Source organism: Macrosteles quadrilineatus, unplaced genomic scaffold (assembly GCF_028750875.1).
Source record: "Macrosteles quadrilineatus isolate MER2022 unplaced genomic scaffold, UCM_ALF_1.0 Scaffold_2__2_contigs__length_208266976, whole genome shotgun sequence".
Lineage (NCBI taxonomy): Eukaryota > Metazoa > Arthropoda > Insecta > Hemiptera > Cicadellidae > Macrosteles > Macrosteles quadrilineatus.
The window spans coordinates 64,482,844-64,494,400 of NW_026542595.1; the positions used below are offsets into that span (position 1 = coordinate 64,482,844).

Below are 11,557 nucleotides of genomic sequence, written 5' to 3' on the forward strand. Positions count from 1 at the left end.
TCTACTTTTCTTCGCTCTTAAAGAAACCCTCTCACCATGAGGATGATTTTCATAAAATTGATGAAAGTCTACTGGAATGACTCTTAAAACACATCATTCCTTCAACCCTTTGTATTTTTCCCATGATATTGGTAATCTATTTTTGCAAGCCTTTGGAAGTTTATCCACGCTAGCGACTACACGTTTCCCTTCTTCTTTCTCCTAACTTTTGTTAGTTTAAGAGTAGATTCAAGAAGTCTGTTAAGTTTCCACTGTCATTTAAAACATGGTCGAGGTGCCGCATTAACCAGTTTACTTGACGCTTATGATTAAGGACCTTGCAAACTGTAGCATACTTTCTGAATTTGATTTGCTACTTCCCTTTAACGAGAGCCTCTAATGTGAGAAAGGGAACCCAAAATGAATTCTAGAAAGAAAATACCCCCGCCGTTGCAAACCTGCAGACTAAGCGCTTATTATGTATTATGTATTTTGTTATCTATCGAAATTCTTATGAAACTAAATTTCACTAAGTATAAAAATATCCGAAGATCGAATAATCCTTTGGGGCGATTAAAACTACAATTAGTCAATATAAATGTTTAATACAAAAGTAAAATATTATATACATGATAATATGCATGGTTAGGATTACAACCACATTAGATTCTATCGTAGAACGTGAATCATTCGAAATATTTTCAATAAACATCACAAATGTAATGAAAAGGTTTAGGTTTTTATACTGTATATGGGTAGTCACTTGTAGTCTCTAAGTAGTACAAGCCCGGCTTCCTGAAAAAATACAGTTGTTATTTATTTAAACAAGTTCTCAATCAATATTTCCAAATGTTCTTATTTCATGAGGGAAAATCATTACTTCATTATATTAATTTACTTCAACTACCTTATAAGCTACAAGTCGTAATATATTTTACTACTGTACCTATTATTCGCTCGTTTCGCTCATTGAGATTGGGTCTTAAACTGACAAGTGGTATCCATTTACACAGGTGCAAATAAATTTGTGTTTTAAAACTACTCTTTTAAATAAAAGTATTTCTCCTTAGATTTTTATTGTAAATTAAAATTATATCCAACCTAATCTTCTAGTAAAGCCATTCATATAACGCAATTTAAAAAATATATATTCTTGTTAATATTTTTAAACAAGGCAATCAAAAGACCATTGTTGTTAAGTTCTGAGCCAACTTTATTTAATTTTTATACAGTAGTTCGTATGTTTTCAGAATGAATTTTCTGATGTTGTTGTCATTCATGCAAATTATTTTGTTTATACAAAAGCAGCAATCGCCAGAACAAAACTTGTTTTGACGGGAATCGTTTTGGTGTTTGGAAAATCGATAATGATAACCACATTGTTAGGCATATTTTTTATATCAATTTACATAAAGCTGGATAATCTTGCGTCCATAAGTGTGGCAGTCGCCATCGCCTGCTTAGAACTCCAGTGCATTGTTGCCACGATATAGCCTGGTCGAGCGAAATGTGACTCACGTAGTGTGTGTCTCTGATTACTACATCCGTGAACGTGATAACTTGAGAAATTGTATTCCGATATTGATTAAAGTTGGCTTAGAGATGTAGGGTGGGATAAACTTGAATGAGAGTTATATCCAATACTACAGATACAGTATTTGGTCAATAACACTTATACCTTCCCCGAAGCAGCAAAACTGAGCACTCGTGAAATCTAATGTCATTTTGACGAGGGTTAAATATGTCTTGTTTATAGATAAACAACTTTAGTAAATAATCCAATCAGACAAATTGAAATTGGCTTACTTTGGATTTGCTGCTGCGGGGGTATTTTACCTTCCGACTGTCATAAAAATTTATAAACGAGCTAAAAATATATTTGGGCTTACCGTAATTATTTTCCTGTTTACATTCTATTGAGAAACATTTATGCAATATTCTATCAGGTATTCAATCGTGCTCACGAAAGTGCATAGTTAATAAAAAGTTACTGACGTGGTGGGGGCAGGGTCGCCCATGACGCCGACGTGACCGCTACAACGACCTCGCTGTACCTCGTCCAGAGAGGCGCAGGCTCGGGCGACGAACTGCGAGGTAACAGACACCGAGTAGTACCTGTACGACCTCCCGTGGCTGCAAGCCCCTGTCACAAAACACCAGGTATGAGATATAGCTGCTGTGAAATGTTATCAAACTTAAGTAGAACCTTCTCGACCGGATTCTTACCTAAGAGATCCCAATGGCAGCCGGGTTGTGAGGCGGTTCCACCATTCGGATAGAAGTCCAGGGAGCACAAAGGTTGCCAAAAGCCCAAGTATCCGCCACAGGTGTGGATGCAGTCGACCAGGTCGGCGTCCGTGGGGTCGAGGCGACTCTCAGGAGGTCTACTGGAGAACAGCGGCAATGCCGGGTCTAATCCTGGATTCAACACAGCCTAATTAATCAATACAATGTTTTCATTCTTGTGCGATATGTATATATCATTTTTATGTATATACATGTATACATTATACAAATAAAACATAGTTATTTATAATGATTTGTAAAATTATTACCGTGTGAAGGAATTGGAGATAGTTTAAGAACAATTTTTCAATTTCGTGCAATTTCTTAGTTTTGCGTGGATTTTATATTTTGTAATATGCAAATTGGGACAGAAATCAAATAGTTAATTCACAATAAAGAAATATTTTCGTTAAAGACACTATTATTTTTTAATATAAATCTTTACAACAATTAAAAATGAAGATTTTGATTTTATTTTTCTATAATAAAACAAATCACATCTGAATAGAATATTATGAAATGAACAAAACATTTTATTGCAAAATTGTACAAGTAACAAAGTATTACACAGAACAGAATAAACATAACTTTCAAAAATCACCAAAAACAATAAACAACATTTTAAATTAAAAAAATTTAATTGTAAACAATTTAATTTGTCAAAGGAAAAAAACAACTTGGCTTTGGAATAATTATTGAGGAGAAAGGAAGGATACAAGGATACACAATTAACTCACCTGAATAAAGAGTCCCAGGAGGTTAATAGAACATATAGAAAGTACATATTGTAAACAATTTAATTTACGATTTAAAATTTTACAAGTAACAGAACAGAACAGAAGAACGACAATGATTATGATTATGGATTTATTACATTAGAACGTGAAAGCTGTAACCTATGTCTTCAGGGTGCAGTGTAATGCGCCGAGTTAATTAACGCTGGGTTTTTAATAGGCCTACCACACTCTTGAAATATTTTGTCACAACAGAACCTACACTTTTCTGGGATGAATTCCTGTTGCTGCTTCAAGCCTTTGTTTTTTTAGAAAGTCTACTTAGAAGTCATTCTTTATAGAGATACGGCCCAAATTCATCCACTCTGATCTAAATAATTCCATCTCTAAACATCTTTTTCTCATTTAAAACATTTTCCCCCTGTCTGTCAGGTTTAACTTGCTTGGTAGCGGTTCAAAGTCACGAAAATGATCTCTCATATCTGTAACAAGATTGCTTTTTCTGGCGTTGATTATAATACGCCAGTAGTCATCTTGCAGGTACACAGTTTACTGCTTACGCAACATCTTTTCTATGCGACCAAATTCACGGTCACTGTCTAAGTATGAGTGGCCAACTTCACGGTACTTATGGCCAATGACTTTGAAAACCCATTTAAAATCAAATACTGAAATACAGATTATTGAAAGTTTTTATTTTGTCATGCACTTCTGTCAGTCCAAAATAAAACCTGGTCATTATCCTTCATTACACTTGTTAAGATGGAGCTACATATTTCGTTGCTATCTCTATTTGCCGCATCTTCACTCCAAGTGAAATCGTGCTTTGCTCACCTTCTTTTGTTATGATGTGTGTCCAATAACAACTGATCGTCATCCTGATTTACTTGAACTGAAGAACTATGTACTTGTAGAAGGAACTACAATAAGAATAGCTTCTTTGGTTCTATTATCTTCCTTAGAATTTTCAGAAGTGATATGTTCAATATTGGTAGGTCTAGAAGAAGTTTGAACAGAAGTAGGTCTACCTTCATTTTTTTTATCCCCATTTAATTTATCAACTGCTAATTTCACTAGCAGTGATCCTCGGCTGTTATTAATGTTAGACGACATCACGTTTCCACAAACACAACACTAAAAAAGTAAAAGTAATCATTTAAAGGGAAAGCCTTTATATTTATATCTGATAAAACCTCAAACTAAAGTCGCACTGGCGCAAATTCCCACTTTGTCAACAACTAAACTAACAATAACATACCATCTACGATCTGATCAGGTGGATTACAAGTACCAACATAATAAACTGAAAAACCTCAACTCCACAAAAATTACCTTATCTCCTTCAGAGTCAACATTTCATAAATCTAAAAACCTCAACTCCCAATAATAATCCAAATAACCTTAACTCCAGTGGAGATGAGGTATTTTATTTTATTATTGGGAGTTGGGGCCTTCTGACTTATTAAACCATCTATATTGATGGACTTAAGGTTGATATTGTTATTGTTTTTATTAAATAAATGGGTTTTGAATTGTTGTATAACTAAACATATTGTTAAGCAGGCGTATTTTTTAATTCTTTATCCAAATATACTAATATCTCAATTTCGCAAAAAAGTGGAGTTATAGCTGTAAGGTCTCAAGTCTCACGAAAACCCTGTTAGGTATTTTGGACCACATCACATTATTGAAACTTTCGTTAGGATTTTGCGTGTGCCCGTGCAAACACTTTCAGTAGTTTTAGAGGTTCACTATCAGTTAGAGCCCTATAAATATATTTAATCTTTAGAATTACTTGTTCAGGAAGGCTGTCTTTATGTTTGTAAGTGTTAGTCGTACCTTCAGTTTTAACTTTACGATAACCACACCTTGAATCGTTTACTTTAAGGCATAAGCCATGCTGCGAGTTTGTGATGGATGATAGTTTGTGAAAAATTTTTGCCCATGCCGTATAACACAGTTAAGAGCTAGGGAGGCAAAGAAACAAGGGTTGATTAAAACATGCCAAACTATAAGTGAGAAAAAAAATCCTCACAACGCGCATGGAAAGTTGTAAGAATCTTAAAATACATGGACAAAACATTGGAAGATATATGGAAAATAACTCTGATTTATGAGACAGATTCGTGAAACACATAGTACCTGACTACTTATTGCAAGCTGCTGAAATTACTCAACCTAATATTATTGAAACTAATCATTTACTGGATCAAGAATTTAGCTTAAAGGAACTATTAGGAGCAATCAATCTAAAAAAGAGAGATACTGCACCTGGAGTGGATAACATAGCATATTCAATGATAAAAAAACTACCAATAGAGGCATTAGAATTTCTGTTATCAGTTTATAATAATATATGGAACAACAAAAATAAAATACCAGAAGGATGGAAACATTTGAAAATTATAGCCCTTCTAAAACCAATGATGTCCGATATATACATCCTCTTCTCACAATGAAACAACCATATTGACATCACTAGACATTTCACAAGTGCCTATGATAAAGTTTATATACCTAAGCTACTAATCAAAATGTACAAATTCGGAATACCAAACAAATTCATCCTTATTCTTTCCAGAACATAGTCACTCTAAGCTTACAAATAGAGAGATTCCCCAAGGAAGTGTATTGAGCCCTACCCTATTTAACATATATATATATATATATCTGAAATACGAAGATGGCGGAAGTTGCTTATTTATTTCCGATATATATTTATATATATATATATATCCACTCCAGGTGCAGTATCACTCTTTTTAGACTGTTTGAGTTTTGAGTAGGCCTAACTTTTTCTTCTTCAAGATTACTGAGTATGTCATATGGTTGTGTGTAACTGGCCATGCGTTATTCTCCAATTTTTTCTCTTTTAGGCTGCCTAAATATTACTTATTTATTAAAGTCTTCTGTGTCTCTGGTGTTTATTCCAAATTTAGCAGCTTGTGAGTAGGATATTACTGGTACTAAATTGTGTTTATGTTGGTTTTTTTAATTGTAGGTAATAGGGAATTCTTTGCTTGCGGTGAAATAGTTCAGTCTGTTAATACTCATATGATTTTTAATATTAAGCTGTCGGATGTAATCGGGGCATTTTCTTTTATGTACCGCTGTGTTCTGTGTTGCAGTGGACGCATTTAAGGATACTGATACAATCACCATTGTGGCAATTTTCACTGCAAATGCGAGTTTTATTGTAGGGGCATGTAGGCTACATGACCATAAGAAAAACACCTGAAGCATTGCTTCACTGGAATGATGTATGGTTCCACCTCTATTATTACAAGATTTAATTTAACCACTTTTGGTAGAAAATTTGAGTTAAATATAATTTTCATGAAGTATGTATCTTTAAGTTCTTCATTTAGTTTTCTTTTGATTGTATCAGCAGTGACAAAAGGAAATCCGCTAACTGCATCAGCGAGGAACTCGTCCTCAGAGATATCTGGATCTATGTTAATTACTCCAACAGAGTGTATTTTTTAGTCTAGGTGTAGCTACCTTACATCCTTTTAGAGTACTACAAAACAATAGATCATCGGCGGATTTGTAGTTTCGGCATGTAATAGTTACATTACGACAGATCTTACTGAGTTGATTTTGTCATCTGATTTGAGTAGTTTTCCTATTGTGAAAGGGCTTATTTTGGTCTTATCCTCTTTCATAATGATGACCTCGAAGGGTCCTTTATTGTGCGGGCTATATCTAGTTTTTTCTGAATGAATCGTTTTTAGTATTTTGCGGTGATAATGAACATGCATCACTGTGGGGCCTTTTAAGTTCGTTTGACACATTTTCATTTTCTGATAAAATGGAAGATAGTGCTAAGTCTGTTTCAAGTTTATTTTCGTTTAAATTAAATTTAATTTAATTTTTACCTGAATCCATCTGATTTTGTGTCATGGCTAGACCTGTAAAAGGTCCAGCCGTTATAATATAACTGTTACTATATTCACATGTTATGTACAAAGTCCAAACTGTCTTGCTATACCTGTAATCCTCGTTATCCTTCCAGACGTCACTTTATTGGCTGCGAACGCAGAGACGTGCGCGCCGAGACTGTGACCCAGCAGGTGAATGTTGGACACGTCAACGCCGGTCGTGGACACCAGGAAATCTATCATCAGAGCGATCTGTTGGCCGACAGGCTCTGTGTTACCTGCCGCCTCCAGGTACCACGGTCCGGCCGCTAGATAGCTCCAGTCGACACCTATCACGTTCACGTCACTTCCGGCGTTCAGATAGGCTGTGAACCACCACATTGAACGGATTAAATATTTATTATCCAAAACTCAACAACGGTGTAAGCTCATTTTTTTCTCAAAAGAAAATCGATTTTTTTATCGTGAAAGAAATTCACATATTTTTTCTAAACATAATTGACGATAAGTATTGTAAAGTACTGGAGAAGGACCCAATTCTTGTGAACTTATTCGTTATAAATTAAATAGATGAACAGATTAAATATTTATAATCCAAAACTCAACAACGGTGTAAACTCATCTTTTCTCAAAAGAAAATCGATTTTTTTTATCGTGAAAGAAATTCACATATTTTTTCTAAACATAATTGACGATAAGTATTGTAAAGTACTGGAGAAGGACGCAATTCTTGTGAACTTTTTCGTCATGAATCAAATAGATAATAATTTAATACAATTGTTGTATATTTTATTCTATGGTTATCAAATGTATTCAAACATATACTTTTTTAGTTTTATCACAGGTTTCTAACATTATGTAAAATACATTTTAACGAATTTTTTACATTCCATGTTTAAATTTCGAAATATCAAGTCGAAATTTAACGTTCGCTAATTACTTTTCGACTTTGTAAAGTGTTTGTGTAGTCTAGCAATAGTCCAAGGTGATTGATTACCTTCACGTATTACTTGGACAGCATCACTCTGGTAATTGCTCCAGAAACCGTGGACTACCACTTTGGTTGGTCGTTCAGGGTTAAAAGTGGAATACTTGAGCCGCGTAGTGTCGCCCCTGATCAGTTGGTACGCGCTATTATACTTCCTGAAATATGAATAAACACGGCTTTAGTACATATTATCGATAACCTTGTTATGAACGAATTCTCTAATGTATTTGTTGTATTGTATTGTTGTGTGTCCGCAGACCCACCTGGTGTATAGGAAGTAGTAGACGTGGTCTTGTACGTTCCCTAATGGCCGTTGACTGTGGTGAGGCTTGGCCGTCAGCTGGATCTGCCGGAGTCTTCCGTAGTCGTCGACCATCCACATTGACGTCATGTTCTCGTGGTACTGGAGCAATCCATCTGACAAAGTCACAACATAATCAGAGAAAACTAACGGTCAATCAATTTTTAGTTTCTACAAAACATTTCTTGGAGGCTGCTGCGCAACTCGCTCAACTAAATTTCGACAGATATGGCTTTAAATTTTAATTTAGAAGTAAACTATTAACGTTTTCTTTTTAAAAACTAGTTTTTTTACGCACACGTAGCTTCATATAACATCTAAAAACCTTTATATTAATAACCTCGACAATATCAATAATGAGTTTGGAAACTAAAAGTTTAGCTAGCCTATGAGACAAAGGACTGGCGATAACGTTTTGACGAAGAAACCTAGGTCTCCACTATTAAATAAATTGGATCCTAAGGTAAGCCTTAGATTTAACTAAACATAAGAATACCGGTTACAATACAATAAAACGGGTTTTTTTTAGTTTCTTTTTTTGTTGATTTAATCAAGTAACCTTCAAGTTTAGGCTTCTTTAATTGAGTATTTTAATAAATACATAAAATAATTTGTATGAATTTTTATTCTCTTTCAGAATATCACCTTCCACTTTGGTAGATTCTCCCACCATTTAAATGTTGTTAAAAGCTCAGCAACCTCCGAATTTATAGTGGTGAGAAAATACTGAGTTAGATAAAATTTGTTAAACTTTTTAAATCTACAGTTCTACTTGACCGACTTATTTAATTAATAGGTCAATTGAAGGCTTCATACACGTATATTTGTATATAATAAGTTTGATTTTTTTACTTCTAGAACCCGTTGTATTATACCACACCGGATTCTGTTGCTAGTCATTTATTTTACTAACAATACAATCACTAATACAAAACCACAACATGAGCCGTATCGCCGTAATCTAACACTTGATAGTATACTTGATTGCACTCATCATACGATAAAGAATAGTAAAGCTTTTGTTGTGTGATAAAATTTGGCATTTATTTTATCAATGTAGGCATGAGTAGGCCTATGTACTGTAGTTACTTACTAATTGAAACCTGGGGTACTGTACACTGGACAGGCATACAGATATTACTTTCCATAACATTTCATGAAATGGACGTTTTCGTCTTTTTTTATATGTTGTTTTTTATTTCCTGTGTTTGGTTAAGGTATGTTGGTTTGCATAGAATTATTACAGACTTTAAATTAGCAAAAATGTCAAAATATCAAATAGGTAATCATCTTGAAAACCATATAAACTACGTGACATATTAGGCTATTTAAGATATAGGGTGTCTCCGAACTCTCTATTTTAAGATAACATTCCTGGACCAAAGGCCAACTAAAATATCATGTTAAAGATTTCCAAAATTCAATTATAAAATTATAATTTATTGTTTATGTTGATTTTCTATTAAACCCCGTTTTGGAGTTTTACCAAAAATGACTGGAACTTTTTTGATTAAAATATATATAGCATGGTCTTTGTAACGCAAAAAAATTGTTCAACAAAAATGGTTCAACCCTCAACGCTGTAAAATGTACGGTTCAAAAGTCATTGAAATGTTTCAGATTTTCTCCTTAATATTTCGTTACTCCCACCGCTTACCCATTATAAGTTTTGATGACAAGTTAATGGGACAAGTAAGTGTCAGTTTGCTGATAAAGTTTGTTTATTTTTTAACGACTTTTGTAGGTAAATTTAGAATTGTATCGCAAAAATTCTTTTTAGAAACAAATTTAGTATAATTATTTATATTTATCTGGTTTTGTTGTGTATTATCTTTATGTATGTTAGACTAAGGTAGGTTGTCGTGTATACGAGTCAATAACTATATAACGTTTGTATCCCCTTACCTTTGTGAGGAAGGGGGGACCCTTGGCAGTAACCCGTGAGAAGGAGGCTCAAAACGATCACCGACTTGGCCATTGTCACCGCCACTCTTGTCACTCTGTGCAACTTACCGTGGCTCAGCAGTTTTATACCTTTTGCTACACTCGAGTCAACCGCATTATTTCATTTACAACGTTCTTAGACTCTTGAGTTTGGATTAAGTGTCACACTTCTCAAGGTTATCTTTGAAGCAATTATTTTTTAATCAATTAATAACTTTATGATTTATTTACAGCTTTGGCTAATATGATTGCCGAATTGTAAATTTAATTTGCATAACCGCTGAAGTATATCCTGGCATTAAGCTGTGTGATAGCTACGATATCTGGCTTTACACGGTCAACACTTACACTATTGGCTTTAACCTATCTGTTAATTGTTAGATAACAAAAGTAAACACAACAGAGCTTTTTATCGTTGTTTTATGTAATGTGTACGATAAACTTTCACGCGATTTGTAAAAAATAAAACTTATAGAGTCAATGTTGTTTGAACCCAGCGACAAGACCTATATTATACCATAATTTAATTTACCTATTTCGCCTGAAGGTCTTGTAGTTGAACTAATCGTTACCCGATAAGTTCAACTACAAGACCTTCAGGCGAAATAGGTAAATTAAATTATGTTATAGAGTCAGCCTAAGCTTAACATATTACCACTCAATATATTGGCAATTACTTCAGTCCTTAGAACCCAGTTTTGCAAAATATTAGTAACTGCGTCTAGGTTACTCGTTTTCATAAATTATAATGTAGCTATTTCAAACAACTGTCTACCCTTTCTGTTTAACTTTTAACAAACTATACTTTGTTATAAAAATGTAAATTTCAGCATTTCAAAAAAATGAAGTTCATGGCAGTCTTAGTTTTGCTTGGATTTTGGTGTAGGAAAACAATATTTGGTAACAATGCCGACTTTTTTGAGTAAGAAATTAATGCGTAAAATTTTTCTCAATAATACTACTTGTAGGAATTAATTTACTTTTTTCTTAAAGTTTGCAGCATTTTGTAGACAAATTATTGTTTCCCGTGTCTTTGTATACAGTCTAATTATTTTAAAAGATTTTTCAGAATGTTGATAAAGTTTGGACTAAAGGTAACTAAAGCTGCTTAAATAACTGTGATATCGTATTGATCTATATCTATAAAAGAGGAACTATCTATGTATATATGTATTTATATATGTTTGTACCTTATGAACACCGAAACCGCTCGACAGATTGTAATGAAACTTTCAGGCATCATTAAGCATTATTCAAGTATGGTTTGTGTGAGGTTTGGTGCAGATCCGTCATGTGGGCTCCGCCCTAGCAGATTTTAAGTGGGCCAATGTCAGACTTTTTGAACTACAATGTTTACAAATAAATAAGCAGATGTTTACTTTCACCAACTGTTTTGTAGGTTTGAATAATCACATCAATCTGTATTAGTCATTATTTGAAATAG

The 11,557-nt window shown here is 33.9% G+C and overlaps 1 protein-coding gene across 1 annotated transcript; it reads right to left on the minus strand.

Annotated features, from left to right (window-relative positions):
• Positions 1 to 564: 564 nt before the first annotated feature.
• LOC128987131 (pancreatic triacylglycerol lipase-like) lies at positions 565 to 10,183 on the minus strand. Its single transcript, XM_054407850.1, has 7 exons — positions 10,075 to 10,183; positions 8,132 to 8,285; positions 7,878 to 8,023; positions 6,991 to 7,245; positions 2,206 to 2,397; positions 1,975 to 2,122; positions 565 to 774 (listed from the first exon to the last, which is right to left on the minus strand). The coding sequence occupies exons 1-7, from the start codon at positions 10,145 to 10,147 to the stop codon at positions 720 to 722; spliced, it is 1,023 nt and encodes a 340-aa protein (XP_054263825.1). The 5' UTR covers positions 10,148 to 10,183; the 3' UTR covers positions 565 to 719.
• Between the last annotated feature and the right edge of the window lie 1,374 nt (positions 10,184 to 11,557).

Coding starts and splice junctions, on each gene's coding strand:
- LOC128987131 (XM_054407850.1), bottom strand. CDS start 10,147: ATGGCCAAGTCGGTGATCGTTTTGAGCCTCCTTCTCACGGGTTACTGC. Junction 2,398..6,990: donor AAGGATAACGAGGATTACAG/GTATAGCAAGAC, acceptor TGTTGAATCCAG/GATTAGACCCGGCATTGCCG. Junction 2,123..2,205: donor CTGCCATTGGGATCTCTTAG/GTAAGAATCCGG, acceptor GTTTTGTGACAG/GGGCTTGCAGCCACGGGAGG.